The 17,491-nt window shown below is 38.7% G+C and overlaps 1 protein-coding gene across 1 annotated transcript in view; it reads left to right on the top strand.

Moving 5' to 3' along the window:
- LOC134212369 (neurogenic protein big brain) overlaps positions 1–14,183 on the top strand; it is a 47,084-nt gene extending 32,901 nt beyond the window's left edge. Inside the window, exons 4-6 of the mRNA XM_062690144.1 lie at positions 5,916–6,123; positions 11,791–12,554; positions 12,639–14,183. Coding sequence (XP_062546128.1) covers positions 5,916–6,123; positions 11,791–12,554; positions 12,639–13,080 — 1,414 coding nt within the window. The 3' untranslated portion in view covers positions 13,081–14,183. The remainder of the gene's footprint in view (positions 1–5,915; positions 6,124–11,790; positions 12,555–12,638) is intronic.
- Positions 14,184–17,491: the final 3,308 nt, after the last annotated feature.

The raw sequence follows: 17,491 nt of genomic DNA, 5'->3' as shown, positions 1-17,491 counted from the left end.
ATGTATGGCTCGGTCTTCTATTTTAGTAAAAAGCATCATCATCATCATCAATTGACCTCAAATATTTTAATTCGCCTAATTGATGCTTTAATATGTTTAAGATCAATTTTCCAGAAGAACTCCTATTTTTGAGATTGTACCCCGTTTGCCATAAAGCCGTTTGTCATAATGGTCGTTTGGCATAATGATCATTTGGCATAATTGTTTTTAGAGCTTCGTGATTGATGAATAAGATTACGCCATTCAACTTCGTTGTTTCCACCATAAAAAAATGGACGCATAATTGAACGACGCGGCAAAAGAAGAATAATGAATGTTCCTGTAATAGCTGACATTTTTCAAATGTTGACACATCTACTAGCAAGATAAATCTTTTTTGATTTATTTTGGCATTGGAGGCTAATATTATTTTCCATGTAAGGGTGTGCAGGAAAACCTGCCCATTGTGCATTTCTCCTTTTTAAAGAACAAAAGAATTAAGAATCCTGGCACAAAAGAATTTAAAGAAAATCTTATTCGCTCATGCGTTCTGGAAAATATTTTTTGAAAAGAAATCTCATTCTTACTCATTGGAAATTCATATCCTACCTTATCATCAGCCGGGCAGATCCACTCTTCGAAATGGATCATATCTTCGCTTTCTTTTAACCGAGCAAATGCCTGATCTAAAAGTAGGAATTATATCTTTTATTGTCTTCTACCGAACAAATGCATCCCTCATAAAGAAATATCTCCCCTTGCCTTAAACAAAGCAAATGACTGAATTGAAAGAAGGAGTGATATTCTCTCTTGCTTGGAAAAAGTATCGAATCTCTCTTGACTTAAATCGAGCAAATGCATGAATTGAAAGATGGCATCATATCCTCGCTTGCCTTCTGCTGAGCAAAAGCATCTCCCAATGAAGGGAGCATATCTACCCTTGCCTAAAACCGAGCAATCGAAAGAAGGAGTCATATCTACACTTGCCTTCTACCGGACAAAAGCATCCCTCATGAAGAGATCATATCTCCCTTTGCCTTGAACCGAGCATATGGCTAGTTCAAAAGAAGGAGTAATATCTTCTCTCGCCTTCTGCCGGGCAAATGCATCCTTCGAAAGAGGGGATGATATCTCCCCTTGCCCCAAACCAAGCAAATGCCTAAATTGAAAGAAGGAGTCATATCCTCCTTTGCCTTTTGTCGGGCAAATGGATCCTTTGAAGATCCCTTGTCTTCAGTTGCCTAAATCTGAGCGAATACGTGAACTGAATGAAGCAACCACATTTTTTTTTTTGCTTTCTGCCAGACAGATGCATCCCGTGAAAGAAGGAATCAGACCTATTCGTGCCTTAAATCGAGCAAATGCCCGAATTGAAAAATGGAATCATATCCTCCCTTGTCTTCTGCCGGGTACAAAAGATGGTAAAAGAAAACCCAACTTAGTTCATCGAGTGGTGATACTGCCTTTCTCGCATTTAGCCAGGACACCAACCTTATATGGCGCTTATATAGTTCAACGTACTATTTTCTTAATAACTTTTGAATGCAATGGTCGATCGTTATCAAATTCAATAGTGATCAACAAGGCTTTGTCCCCTGTCGAATGCAACTTGTTGCGAGAAAATCTGTTAAGGATTAAGTTGTCTAATGTTTTTCTTAGTTTTTGTGCACACACATACACACGGACAGACAGACATTTGCTCAGCTCATCGAGTTGAGTTGATTGGTATATTACACTATGGGTCCCCGAGGCCTCTATAAAAAGTACGTTTTCGGCAAAGGCAAAGGCAAAGGCAAAAAGGCAGATATTAAACACAGCATCTTTCTTATGATGTGAAAGCGACAATAATTTAAAAAAAATAATTGTACATATTTTGCATTGGTTACGGAATTGGTGATTTCACAATTATTATGCCAAATGACCATTATGCCAAACCGCCATTCTACCAAAACGACGTTATGCCAAACGGCCTTAATGCAAAACGGCATTATGTCAAAGGGCGTTATGCCAAATGACCTACCATGATTTTTGAGACCTTTGACTAAATGGCTAATTTTTTTAAATTTTCAACAAAAAAATCTAAAATGTACCGTTTTTCAAGTTTGGTCCAAAATTCGCTCAATTTTGGATTAACATCAGGCCCATTCTACGTGCAGCACTTTTTCAGTTTTCATTACAACAATAAAAGTATTGTCCCACAAATTGAAAAAAGTTTGAAAATTTCAAAAAGTTGGTCAAGAAATTTTTATTTTTCTGCATATGTCACAAATCAGATACATTTTTTTTTATTTTAGTCGCAAAGAAGAAAAAATTTGTCCAATCTGATAACAATCCCACGCAAACCATCACCGTAGACAGGTAGGGGGATGCTTTGGCTACCTGGTGGCGGTTTTCACTAAATTCAATAATTTCTTACAGCTTTTTCTTCGTCAAATATTAATAATTCAATCCCAAAGTTTTATTACAAATAATAAAGATTGGTTTAAAAAATTGAAAAAATAAATTAAAAGAGTTGCTCAGAGAAAATCGGTTCCGCTCCGAAAATTTTAATATTTTCATAACGATGAAAAGAATTCAGAAATCAAAATAATTTTAAAAAATATTGTCGTACCAGTTTAAAAAATTACAAAATAACAAAACTGAAAATTACCTTAAACCTTCATTTCAAATTCCATTTCCATCGCATTTTTCTTTAACAAATATAAAATATTTTACTGAAACTAATTCACAAATTAAAAAACAAGCAAGTGATTCACAAAAATAAAGTTTAAAAATATCAAAGATATGAACTGCAAATATTAAAATTTTCTACAGAAGATTTTTAAATTCTCGTTGCTATCTAAAAATATCGTCAGAAGGTTGCATTCAAAGTTCTAAAAAAAAGTTGAACAAGCCTCAAAAATATTTGTTCCAAAAACGTTTTCTAAATATTTCAACATTTTCTTCGTGATTTAAAAAAATGGCTATGGATTTCAAAAATATTTTAGAAAAAATATCGTCGCTCTAATTTTGCTCTCAAAATTCGAATAATGAAACCTAATCGAAAAATTTCAATTTTGTCGCTAACCATCCGTCGCAAAACATTCGTCGTTTGGTGGCTGTGCGTAGATGGCGGAGACAGTCGTCTATGTGCATCTGCGTACTGTGGAGTATGGGTTCAATTCCCGCCCACAAAGTACGTCTAGCTTTTAGAGAGTGGGAGGGCTTAGACAATTTTTATTTTTAATTATTATTTTTTCAATCGATTAAGGGGATAGAGGGATTGAAAACAACCATTTTAAGCATGATGTACTTTCTAAGGAGACAACTCTCCTTAAAGCGGAAGAGTGGGAATTGTGTAAATGTCCAGTCCGTTGGGTATTAGGTATTCAGTCTGTCTGTGTGTCTGTGGTGTCCCGTTTAACGATTTTTTTATTTTTCGTTTACAATTTCAAGAAAAAATGTTACAATATTAAAAAATATCGTCACCAAAATTCAAAAAGTTTCAAAAATGCAACTCAAAATTTTATAAACATTTTGTCGCTAAATTTCAAATAATTCGCCACAAACTATCAAAAATATCCGGAAAGTTTTGAAAAATTTATTTCTGGAAAACTCTTGAAAACTCCAAAACGTCTATAATTTTAAATATTTAATCGCAAAAAATCTCGAAATTTGAAAAAAATGCAGATTAAAATTATGTAGGTATATTCAGAAATACGAAAAATGCTTAAAATACCAAACAATTTTTAATTTAATTGAATTTATTTTTTCGCGAATTTAAATCAGAAATGAATAAACAGTTTCTAATTTTAATAGAATAGTAGTATTTATTCTTAATGTCGCAGAGTTCCATTTTTAAAATTTCAAACATATTTACAAAGAAATTTAAAAAAATCGGAGCGAAATATGTTAGAAATTTTAAATAATTCAAAATATTGTTGCAAAATCCAAAAAAAAATCATCCTAAATTTCAAAACGTGTTCACCAAAATAATTTCTATAATTTAGTTTTGTTTTGTGAATAGCTCCGGAAAGCAAAATTCTTCGCTTTTTCTATAATTTCAAATATAGAAACAATAAGAAATCAAGATGAACCGGCCAAGGGCCGAATATCTCGTTAATAAAGATTATAATAATAATAACGATAAGAAATCTTGAAATCTCACGTCTGTTTGTCTTGAGTCCAGTTTTCTCCATAATCAGCCAAATTCTGCGTAAAAGTTTGTTGTTTTTTATGTGCTTCGCCAAACACGCATGTGGGGGATTAACAATTACCTGTGCCTATGTTTCCTATGCTTTCGCCTAAGATCTCGATCGCATCGAGGATTCACCTTTCATAAGCAGACCCGAACAGGAAATACAGAATTCTTGTTTTCGTTTGTGACGCATTCCAGGTGCGTTGCACATCGCCACCGCGCGGCGTACTAACTTGTCCTTCACCGAGGATGTCTCGGGGGAGAGGATGTTTTATTTCAAACAAGGATAAAAAAAAGCGTAGGACGAAACACCACACAGCGACCGGTAACCCAACACCTTTCGTTTGGGCCTTTGACGCCGTAATGCCCCGGAAAAGGATCAAATTGTGATGGTTGCAGCGCGCGGGATGTGCGTGTGTAAATGGAAAGGATGGCCTTTGTTTGCACTCTTCCGCCCATTACACTCGGCGAAGCCTACCTATTTGGGATCAAAATTTTTCGGTGAGAGTGAAATGTGAAATGGGAATAATTTGTTGCAGCCAAGCCGTACAGCGAGGCGGCACCAGAAATATCAGCAGAAAAGTGGATGTCAAACAGGAAAAACTTGCTCACTTTTGTCGTGATAAAAAAAAAGCTTGCAAGTAGAAAGCACCTGCCTTTTGCTTCTCTGGGCTCTTTTTGGATAGGTTGATTGAAATTGATGGCTCTGGTCCCGACGAATGCAATATTGTTGTGAAAGTCATTACACGCCGGTTTATCAGCGAAATTATGGTCATAAATTTTTAAGTTTCGTTTTATCAAAATTTTGTGAGCGGAATCGACCTGTTGTTTGTGTAATCAACTTGTTCTCAAAGCACGGACTGATCATGGATTATTTATTACGTAGTGGCGATAGCAGCCCATCATAAAATACAGGACTCTGAAATAATGCCCTTAATTCGGACAATGTCCATAGTAGCAAATTGATAGATGATCGATTCATGTCGTGATTAAAGGTTAAGGTTCGTCGCTGAGGGGTCGATGATGAATAGCTCATTAGTTTCTTTTTTATTCGAATATAATGAATAAAAAGCCATCGTTGCACCCAATTACCCATCCATTGATCCGATTATTTATACTATTGAGTGCCTGGACGCAATACGTCTACCGTTCTTCATTGGCTCATTCTGAACATATGCAAATCACTGGCCTTACTAAATTTAGGGAAAAACAAGTTTCAAGCTGTTAACAATAAAGCAGAGACAGAACACCACTCCAATCGAAGTTGTCAATATTCGAGGGTATGGCACCCATATGACATTGCACTTTACTTGTTTCTGTAGTGACAAGCAATTTTCACCCTCTTTAGCCACGTACGCAGTAACCACACATGTGACTAGGGATAGGGGGAAGGACATTTTTTGTGGTCAAGCATTTTATTGAAATGAGTTTTCGAGTTTCATTTCTAACGCAATTCATAACTTATGCAAAACTAATTATCGTCCCATAACGATCGTTTCCCACAGTTTCCAAATGGAAAGACATCCCATTGTCGAGCGAGTTCAAAAACCACAAAAAGCTGCCGCTTTTGCCTAACCATTTAGCATATCTTTTCACCCGACTACCTTCGCATCACCGCACGGTGCGGTGTCCACCTCGCTCGCACCCTAATTATCCTTTTCACATTTTTCCATCTCGGCTTTTATGCTCCATCCTTGACGAAAAAAAAACGAAACGCTAACCAACATTTTGCTTTTTTCTTCTTTTTTTCAACTTTCAGCGTGACAGTGCCCGGCTATCAGGGCAACCTGCAGGCGGCCGTGTCGCACACCTCGTCCCTGGCGGCCTGGGAGCGCTTCGGTGTCGAGTTCATCCTGAGCTTCGTCGTGGTGCTCTCCTACCTGATCTCGACCAATTCGTACAAAAAGTACTTCGGCTCGTCGGCGATTGCCATCGGAGCGGCCTACAGTGCATGCAGTTTCGTCTCGGTAAGGATTCTTTCTTTTTTTTTTTCAAAATGAAACCTACGTACTCAAACGGTGTCTCATCATCAGACAGCCCTAGAGGTGATCCCGAAGGGGAGTTCCAAGAAGACTGATCCTAATAACGGTCTATTGATCACTGTCGGCGGGAATCGATTTTAGGGCGAAGCATACCTTTAAGGGCTTCGCCCTGTATAGAATTGAAAAGGTTGAAATAGTTGTTGCAAACGATTAATTTAAATAGGAATTATGAGATGCTCGGGAATTGTAACATGACATGAGTAATCAATTGTCTGACGTTAGGATCGAACTTCATTTAAGAAAATTTTCAAATCACAGTCAAACGAGAATTTGATAAATTTTTTTTAGAAAATTGAACCTTTTGTACTTCACTAAAAAATCACTCCAAAAGTTTCTTTGATTTCATTGCGAAGTGAAACTGCCACAGCGTAGTTAGTCACACTCATAACTGGTTTGGCGATGGCATGCTCTCGTTGGCACCTCCGTCAGTTAGAATTGATGTATTTAATGCATTCAAAGGCAGCATGCAGCCGAAGCATTTTTGCACCAACCTTCAAAGCGCCCAACGCGTCCGTGTCCGACGAAAAAAAGCAGAACCCGAGAAGCCAAAATTATTGCGAAAAACACCTGCCGTTTTGGTATTTTGCTTTGCCTCCGAATCGATGCTGCAGGCCACCCAGCTGATTTCGGTCTGCTGCTGATGATGATGCTCCCCTTGTGCCTGCACTGCACTGCAGACAGACGATCGAGAAGCTGACGGACAACGGTGAAAAAGGGATTTAGGAAACTAAATGGGATCGTTGCTTTGAGAAGCCGTTGACCATTGAAGTAAAAATTTCAATTAATTCAGTTAGTAGTGATGATGCCTTTCTTTTAGCCTAAACTAACTGTACTGTGATTAATCGAATCAAGTGTACATAAATTTCACTACTATCGGACTATGTTTCAACAGCTCTCTAATGTAGATCAAGTTCTAATAATCAGTTAGGACAGTTGTGGGATCTTAGTGTGTAGTTATTGATACCACTGATAACCGAGAAAACCTCTGCATCTCCACAACAACCACCAGAAAGAAGTTTTGTAATTTGAGCAGGCTAAACAGAAGCATAGATCGGGATTCATCTTGGAAAGTGATGTGGCCTTTACGACATTGTTTTAAAGAAACGAGCATGTGACTTCCTGCTTGCATGGCAGAAGCGATAGTCACCAGGCCACTGAGCTTGTCATTAGTAGCGATGATACGATTCTTAACCCATTAATTCCTAAGGTGTCCGATTTGGTGAGGTTTTTGGTGGTTTTCCAGTTTTAAATAGTGATATTCCATTAAAATAGGACGTACTTAACCGAAATACCAATTCTATGGTGCCGTTCCGAAAAAATAATTTCAATATGAGTCGTCAACATCTGAATGACATAATAAGAAATGTTTTCTCAAAACCTCAAAAATATTTGTTTTATTAAACCCAGAAAGATATGAACATTGCCGAATGCTAGTCAACGCAATGGTCACAATAAAATAATATATTTAGACCAACATTTGAAAATGGCTTAACAGATAAAATGTAATAGTACCCATTCTTTATCTACATTTTTAACTGTATACATAGAAGAAGAACTGGAATGTTCAAATTTCATCTGTTAGGCCCTTTTTAAATGTTGCTCTTTATATATGGGGATCGTGTGTAAACTACGAAACGTTACATTTAGTTCACAGTAACTTGAAAAACACTACAGGAATACAACGAGTTTGACAAGCTTGGTAAATGTAAAAAATAAAACTAATAATTGAAACTAGGGATCCTATATGCGAAAGCGGCCTTCTTGAGCCAATCGAGCATTGAGAGATGTCAGAATCTGAGCCAAATGAACAATGTTGTTGTTGCGGCTTGAGAGGTATTAAGATTGTTTTACATTTGCAAGTAGAAGCAGTTTAGTTTATGCATGATATTATGTTCATTTGTATTGCACTTTTATTTTAGTGACAATGCACTGTTGGACGTTAGATAACCAAATCGAAAAATGCCATCATACGCAAAGTCAGGTTCAAGTTCCAACATTATGTGCCGCGGAAAGTGCTGGCAGCGTTTGTTTACGAAAGTAGGGGCAGGGTCGTTCGGCCGAAAATGTCGTTTGGCCGAATGCCGCAAGGACCAAAGTTGTTTTGCCGAATATACCATTTGGCCGAAAAGACCATTAGGCCGAAAGTGATTTGTCCGAAAGGGTTGTTCGGTCGGAACAGTCGTTTGGCCGAAAGGGTCATTTGGCCGAAAGGTTCGTTTGACCGAAAGGGTCGTTTGGCCGAAAGGGTCGTTTGGCCGAAAGGGTTTTTTGGCCAAAAGGGTCGTTTGGCTGGAAGGTCGTTTGTCCGGAAGGGTCGTTTGACCGAAAGGGTCGTTTGACCGAAATGGTCATTTGGCCGAAAGAGTCATTTGGCCGGAAGGGTCGTTTGGCCGAAAGGGTCATTTGACCGAATAGGACATTTTGCCGAATAAGTAAATTGAAAAGTAAGCAATTAAGAGTGAGAAGAGAGACGTCTCAATTACTATTCCTCATTTCTCACTTCTCACTGTAAAAAGTAAAAAGCGCGAAGTGAGTAGCGAGATTTCTCACTTCTCACTCTTCATTTTTCTCTTCTCAATGTAGAACCCACTACTCATTTCGCACTACTCACTTCTTACTGTAAAAAATGAGAAGCGCGAAGTGAGTAGTGAGACGTCTCACTATTCACTTCGTTCTTCTCACTATTTACAGTGAGAAGAGAAAAATAGGAGTGAGAAGTGAAACGTCTCACTACTCTCTTCACTGTGAAAATTGAGTAGTGCGAAGTGGGTAGTGAAAGATCTCACTGCACACTTCGCGCTTCTCACTTTTTACAGTGAGCAGTCAGAAATGAGAAGTGAGTTCTGAGACGTTTCACTTCTCACTCTTCATTTTTCTTCTCTCATTGTAGAAAGTGAGAAGCGCGAAGTAAATAGTGAGACGATTCATTACTCACTTCACGCTTCTCATTTTTTACAGTGAGAAGCAAGACGTCTCACTTCTCACTCCTCATTTCTCACTTCTTACTGTGAAAAGTGAGAAGTGCAAAGTGGTTAGTGAGAAGCGCGAAGTGAGTTGTGAGACGTCTCACTACTATTCACTTTCTACAGTGAGAAGTGAAAAATAAAAAGTGAGAAGTGAGACGTCTCACTACTCTCTTCACTGTGAAAAGTAAGTAGTGCGAAGTGGGTAATGAGACGTCTCACTACTCACTTCGCGCTTCTCACTTTTTACAGTGAGAAGTGAGAAATGTGGAATGACAATTGAGACGTCTCTCTTCTCACTCCTAATTTTTCACTTGTCCTATGCGGCCAAATAACCCTTTCGGATAAATGACCATTTCGGCCAAATAGCTTTCAGCAGAATGGGTTTCGGCCAAACTACCCTTCCCCTGTTGATCGAGCGAGTTTCTTTGGACCATAGTGGGGCTACCCTGCTAGAAGTCACACGTGGAAAGTCACCAAAATTTTCGATTATTTCTTTACCTCGCACTTTTTTCACTCTGTTGGTTTATTCTTCAAGGAGTTATTGGATGACCTACAAACCTTAAAAATTATTATATGGCTCCCAGCGTGTTTCTATGCATCAGAATGGAACTAGTTCGCAAGATTTCACAGGTGAGAAGTTCATCATTATGTTGGTTGATCCGTAGGTCTGCTCTTCAAGAAGTTCTTGGATCAAATAAACGGCCTATAAGGCTGATCTGGCTTCTGTAGACAAAAACTCATGCAGACATGGGAACCTTATGCTTGAAATGGCAGTATAACTATGGTAATGATAACATTTTTTGTGGACCAAAATTATGTTACGAGGGTAGTGATGGCAAATTCGATTCTCAGTCCGGCAAGTTAGAAAAGCTTTGAATTAATAACTCAGGAAATACTAATAGAATAGTAAGTATAAAAGCAGGCCTTGTTCCTGTTGAAGTGTAGAGCCAGAGAAGAAGAAGGTTCGTGATGAACTGTATAATTTAAAAAAATCACGTTAATAAAGATTAAGAGAAGAAGAAGGATTTTCAAATGAATAATCTTGGTACATTTTGTCGAATGACGTTCTGCCGAATGGATGTTTGAAAGAAAAGAACTTCAGCCAATAATAATTATAAAAAATGATTTTTTGCGTTGTTTCAAAAAGTAACATAATTATTGCTCCAATATTATCCAAAGAATGATGAACTCTTAAAATGAATAAATAATTAGAAAACGGTCAATATTCCCGACAGGATATTGACTTTGACGAATCTCCTTTAATCGACCATGATGAATCTATACCAACTGATCAAAAGATATTTAGTCGAATAATGTTTTGTAAAATGAAACTTGGTCGGATAGACATTACGTCGAACAGACCTTCGGCCTGGTCTAGTTGAAAATAAGTTTTCGGTGACTAATTAACGAATTATGGTTTGAAGTGAATTTTATACTGATATAATTTTGTATAAATATTGATAAAGGAAAAAGTATCAAAGAAAAGAACTATTTTCATTCGGCCAAATGTCCTCTTGACAAGATGTCATGTCATTCGACTAAATGTCAATCAACGAAATATCCCAAAGCCGACTACGATGAAGTATTGGCAAAATAACATTGATATCATTGGTTTTTGTGCTTGTGCCAAAAAATAGAAAAGGGTGGTATTTCACCATCAGCACCTCTATTTTTCTACCAGGGTCTCCAGGAATTTCCGTTTGCTCAGGTGAAAAGTCCTCATCAGTTTCCGTATTCGTATCGTCCGGCGCTGATTGAACTTCCTCGCGTCAACTGAATTCATCTAATCAGTTCATCCATTTATCTTGTGGATAATTCATTCAAATTTTACCAAAAATCTATTAATATTTAAATTTCACTAAATTACCTATTACCAACTGAAATTCGCTTTCAGCATTCGACTAAATTCCCTTTCGACTGAGTGTCCTTTTGATAAAATGTCTTTTCCATTCGACCAAATTTACATACATACAGTTGAGATTTATTAAGTGACTATCAGTTGCAACACGATGTCTCTAAAGATATAAATATAATTCGGTTTATATGTAGCTCAAATAGAACGTGAAATGTTATGAACTCGTATCACCATGAACTGCTGATGTTTTGTTCTGCTTCATAAGGAAATACACATGTGCCTACATCTGCCTCAATCAAAATCTTGCCATAATAAACGAAAAGGATATCCTTTTCTATTCTTTATCCTGCCAAAATGCGGTGCCTATACCATTCGCAGGTAGAATTTCTTCCCCGTTTGTCCTCTCCTCAGTTGTGTGCATGTGCATCCTTAAACATTCTTATACATTATGGTTTTGTTCGGCTCCGTGTCCCATTTTTTTATATTACGAATGGCTTTGTCATTTCCCTCCTTTCATTTAAAAACCATTGCTCCCTCGGGGTCGAGATATGAAACCAAATGCACAGCAAACGGACTCCGATATAATAAACGGCGGTGGTTTCCAGGCGGGTGCAATCGTGCTAGCAGTTCGCTTCACCCTCTATGCAGGTCAATTTTGGATGTAGGTCCCGCATTCTTTAATTTTACGGATCTTGAGTCGTAGATAAGATCAAAAAGTAGGTGAACCATAACATTAACGAATCAATTTTCTCCGCTTTTTCACCATTTCAGATGCCTTACCTAAATCCTGCCCGCTCGCTGGGGCCGTCGTTTGTGTTGAATAAGTGGGACAACCACTGGGTTTACTGGGTGGGACCTCTGATTGGAGGAATGGTATCCGGTTTGCTGCACGAGTTCATCTTCAGTACCAAGAAAACGTCCAAGAAATCGAAGGACGACGTCGATTCTAGTGTGAACTCCGACGAAGACATCAACTACGACATGGACATGGACAAACCTCAACAATCGGGAAAATATCACACCTACCGGCCGTCCAGTGGAACCTTAGTCAGCCAGCAGCGCTTCTGCCAAAGCATCTACACTGCCGAACCGACCTCGAAAACTGATCGCGTCGAATCGATCTACGGTGGCACTAAGTCCATGTATTGCAAGTCACCTCCGCTAACCCGTGCCAACCTCAACCGATCGCAGTCAGTCTACACCAAAAGCAATACCGCTTTGAATCGTGATATGAGTATCCGACCTGGACCATTAGTTCCTGCACAGAGTTTATACCCACTGAGGGTTACTCAGCCTCAAAGTTCACATCTTCAGAACCAGAATGTTCAAAACCAACTTCAGCAACGATCCGAGAGCATCTACGGCATTCGCAGTTCTATGCGCCAACAAGGCCCTCCTGAACGAATGCCTCAACAGCTACAGCAACATCCCCAAGCCGCAGACCCTCAAGGTTTCCAACCCATCTACGGGACTCGCAATAACCCCAACTGTTCTTCAGATGCTCTAAAATTTGACCGAGAACCTCGCGAAAATAGGTAAGCCAGATAACATTTACCCTCAGCTGAACCGAAATCTACATTAACGGTATCTACTAACAGGTCACTTCTCTAAAATTCTAGCCGAGACGATTCCATGTCCTCCAAGTTCTCCCGCTCCGCACGACCGGAGTCCATGTACGGACAACGCCGCGTACAGTCGGCCCAATCGGATGACAGCTCCTACGGGTCGTACCACGGACCCGGCCCGGCAATTACGCCCCCAACGCGCAACGCCAGCAACAGCAGCAGCAACTACAACGGGGGCATGATGCTGCCGAACTACGGGCCAGGTCCAGTTGGAATGACCCAAATGCAATCGGAGCGCAAGGCATCGAGCTCTTCGCAGCAGCAGCAGCAACAGCAGCAGCAACATCAGCAGCATCAGCAGCAGCAACAACAACAACAAACAATGGGCAACCGAACACCCTCTAGCATACAGAACACCAACCTCCCGCCTCCACCACCACAGCTTCAAACTCACGGAGGAGGCTATCCTATGCCCCATGCCGTGCGGCAAAACTAATTGCCCTTGAAGAAGTCCAGTGCCAGAATACAGAACTATTTGTAAAAATGTGTGGTTTTCTTGTTTGTAAGTTGAGATCAGTTTTATAGTTCTTTTAGTTAGACCATATTCTCTATTAAGCAATTTACTAGAGGTTTTATTTATTGGCATTTTATCTTTTTCTCTTATATCGAACTCTTTTACCTTAACATTTATATCTTTTGAGAACCCAAACGAAGCAGATTCCAAGACGTTCAAAATTTGGATTACTAACCTTATAAAGACTGACAAAACTCGATTCCGTAGAAGATATATGTATACACATTAGAACTGTTGTTGATAGTATTCTTTAATACTTTACAGGTTTCAAAAAAGTGAACTTCAATCTTTTACAAACAGACATAACATGGTGACAGACGGCTTTGGTTGATGTTGAAAACTAATTACAGTCTGCAGCACAGATATAAAACAGGGGTTCTGCATTCTGCATTCTCACGCAACAGTTGATTTATTTTTATGGTTGGCATAGACACTCAATAGCAACAATCTAAAGAAGTTAGCTTCCGCATATGTTATTAGATGTTATCACTTCTGACATCTGACCATAGACTATTTTATGTTATGTCTGTTCTATCTAAGGCATATAGAAACCATTGCTATACATTCTCCCTAGGATTTCAATTTTCTTAGCATACGCATTAGTGACTTAGTACAAATGTATATACAAATACATGAAATAGTTAGATATAGATAGGACTGGTTTATGAATGTAGTTCAAAGTAAAGAAGCATCAATTATCCATCAGTGAATAACGTAACGTAATATGCGCACATTGCTATCGAATTGACAGATTCGGATGCATTCATTTGTTCTAGAAAATTTTGACTCCTTTTAAATCAATGTGAAGAAAATTCAACGAAAAATAATATTCAACATACTTAAAGAATGCTGAACTGCTAACTTAACAATATATTGCATATGTGTATATCATATTTAGGAATTTTCAAGAAAACTTATGGTAATATCAATAAGGTTGTTGTATTGTCATAAAATTGTATATATTTACCAAATAGAGTAGGAAAATATAAAATGATCAATAATAAAGCATGATTTTTTTTGAAAAACGATATTGTTCAATAAAGCTGATGACAAGATCCTATCTTTCTAAGACTGGGTAAGTATTCATATGTTTCAGTTGTAGACTGTCGTAGTTCCTCTTCTGTATTCTAGGTGGTATTTTTTAGGAGATTCATATGAACTGGTAAAGGAATATTTTACCATGTTCGGAGTATTAGACCGAAGGCATTAGGCATTAGACCATGTTCGGAGTATGACCTATATCACTAGATATAGAGAATCTTCTGCTCGTTGATTTTACTCCAACTAAACGATTTTATAGTCTTAACTAAGTAAGCCCGAGCCAAAGGCGCGCGCGCACTGAAAATACACTGTCCATAAATCTATCCACGTGAAGCACAATAGCACGTGAAGCATGGCGTCTATCGCTTTGTTTGGCGTGCACAGCTCCTTTATTTTACCGGAGTCGGTTAAATACTGAGTTTTTGGACTGCCAGCCAGCTATTTCAACAGCAATATTTTACATTACCGAGTTTTCAGCATAAACGAAAATGTCAAATATTTTAACATGACTGAGTTAGTCAGTAAATGAAGATTTGTTTTTTTTGTTGGAAAAAACAGTAAGGAAAAGTGTCGGTTGCCGGCATCACCACATGGGGCGGCTCCATACAAGTAGGTGGCCGAAAATATTTTCACGACATTTCTGCAATATTTTACACTTATTTTGAAAATGGATGGCTAAAATATGTGAAATACTTTTTTTTATGGTCATTATTACTTCTAAGGTCTCCAAACTCCCTGGAATATAGCCCTTTGTTCTTCATTATATTCAATATACATCTCTTTTATCTACGAACGTAATGTACATGTTGCTGCAGTCTATTGATGTGTATTTTATTATGGCACATACCTATAGTACTCAAACGAGGAAATTGTGTACTGTTCTGAGTTGTACAGATGTTTTAAGTCATAATCGCATCTACAAGCGTAACAGGTTGTCTTCGATAGATTTTTCAATTAGATTAGACTCTTAACCAAGTAAATGGAATACAATATAATGCTCCAAGAGTGCTACATGAACTGCATATAATAAAGGTTTCAAGGTTTACACAAATATACTGCAACAATATTCAGTCATTCATTATGTTCATGAACATTGAACATCTTCAACAAAATCATAAGTGATCTTCAAGATCGATTAAACTATCTGCTAGAGCTATTTTTCTATCACTGCTCGGATCTGTCGTACTGCAGGAACTTTCAGTCACTAGAAAACTTTAAAAAATCTTCTGGATATTTCAGATTAGATTAATTTTGTAGTGACCTTAGTTGAGTCAACTTATCAAACGATTCGACTTGTTCATAGCACTAATGAATATGTCATGTAAATTTTCCTTTGGTGATGCTTTCCTGGCATGATGAGTCCGATTTTTTAGGGTGCTTGTTTTGGCACTCAGCTGCTTCTTCAGTCAACATTCCAAGTGATGCTGGTGAATGAACTGTTATATCCCCGGCATGGGCAAGGACTTCATGCACGGTAGCAGGAATTTTATACATAATTACCATTCATACAGCTGCAAAATATAACCGGTAGATTGCTTTGCAATTACTGTTTAACTTTTTAGAGTTTATTAGATCTTGGCAGTTTATCACAACCAGAATCGTCCGATTTTCGCGGTGTGAACGATGGATGGTTCTCCCAACAGCTGATGCAACTCGTGGTTCATTCCCCTTCTCCACGTACCGTCCGCCATCCACAACCCACCACAGGTGGTACGCAACACTTTCCTTTCAAAAACTCCCAGTGCTCGTTGGTCCTCCACGAGCATCGTCCAGGTCTCGTGTCTGTAGAGAACTACCGGTCTTATAAGCGTTTTGTAGATAGTTAGTTTGGTACGGCGGCGAACTCTATTCGATCGGAGCGTCTTGCGGAGTCCAAAGTACGTACGATTTCCAGCCACTATGCGCCTCCGAATTTCTCTGCTGGTATCGTTATCGGCGGTCACCAGTGAGCCCAAGTACACGAATTCTTCAACCACCTCGATTTCGTCACCACCGATAGAAACTCGTGGTGGGTGGCTTACATTGACCTCTCTTGAGCTTCTTCCTATCATGTACTTCGTCTTCGACGTGTTGATGACTAGTCCAATCCCTTTAGCTTCGCTTTTCATTCTGATGTAGGCTTCCTCCATCTTCTCAAAGTTACGTGCCATGATATCAATTTCGTCGGCGAAACCAAATAACTGGACGGACTTCGTGAAAATCGTACCACTCGTGTCAATGCTTGCCCTTCGTATTACTCCCTCCAAAGCGATGTTGAATAGCAGACACGAAAGACCATCACCTTGCCGTAACCCTCTACGCGTTTCGAAGGGACTCGAGAATGCGTTGCGTTGCGTTGCGTTGCGTTGCGTTGTAACGGAGTATTTCGTAGATTGCATACTGATAGTTGTCATGTATATTCTTTACCTTTCTTACCCCAATTGCTTATGGATTTCCATTTGGGATTCAATGGAAATCCAATTGGGGTCCAAAATGATAAAACATGAAAGCTATCATTGCCGGCCACGCCCATCTTCTCCGTTACTAGGAAAGGGAAGGAAATGATGATATGACATCTACTTAACGAGAGGCCAGCGACTCACCGACGCCCTCATAGATGTCAAGGAATTGGATGGTGGGTAGGGTATGTGGTTTAGGAGTATCATTATAAGCAAATGATAGAAAATTTGTGGAAATACGTTGGGAGTGACTTTGCTAAGAAATTTATGTCACTCCATTATCCTTGCCGATGATTTTCCTCGGATGGGGCGAAGGTATTAGCCTTGCCCTGGCTAATAGCCTAGGGTTTAAGCGCCTTTGCTCGCTCTCTGAAACGAAAAAGAGCAAAAGAAATTAAATTCCCTTCCCCTGATATGATAATGATTTTGATCAACAAATGAATTCTAAGTGGATGAATAAATGATCAAACGGCTGCAAACAAGCCTCTTTTGTCGTAGCAGAAGCAAACCCGCCTCAATACGACAGGCAGAAGCACATGTTTGTGATTCAAACGATTAAAAATAATTGTAGTGAGTTTCATTAGGACTTATCAGTACGTTACATAGTAATGTGGATCAAATAGCTTAAAATGTTGTAAACAGATGGAAAATTCAAATTTGTTTTTATTCACGATACAAAAGCGCTATTACGGTTTACAGTGCTAAAATCATACGAAGTGGACGTAAGTGTCGTAAGCCATTAATAGACCTTCAAACAATGTAAATAATGCTTCATAAAATTCAACTCATCAGGGAAATGTATAAACTCGGTCGATGAGGTTTGCTTTCTGATATCTAAAATAACGTCAAAGAAA

This window comes from Armigeres subalbatus, chromosome 2, assembly GCF_024139115.2.
Source record: "Armigeres subalbatus isolate Guangzhou_Male chromosome 2, GZ_Asu_2, whole genome shotgun sequence".
NCBI lineage: Eukaryota > Metazoa > Arthropoda > Insecta > Diptera > Culicidae > Armigeres > Armigeres subalbatus.
This window is presented reverse-complemented; position numbering and strand designations above follow the sequence as displayed.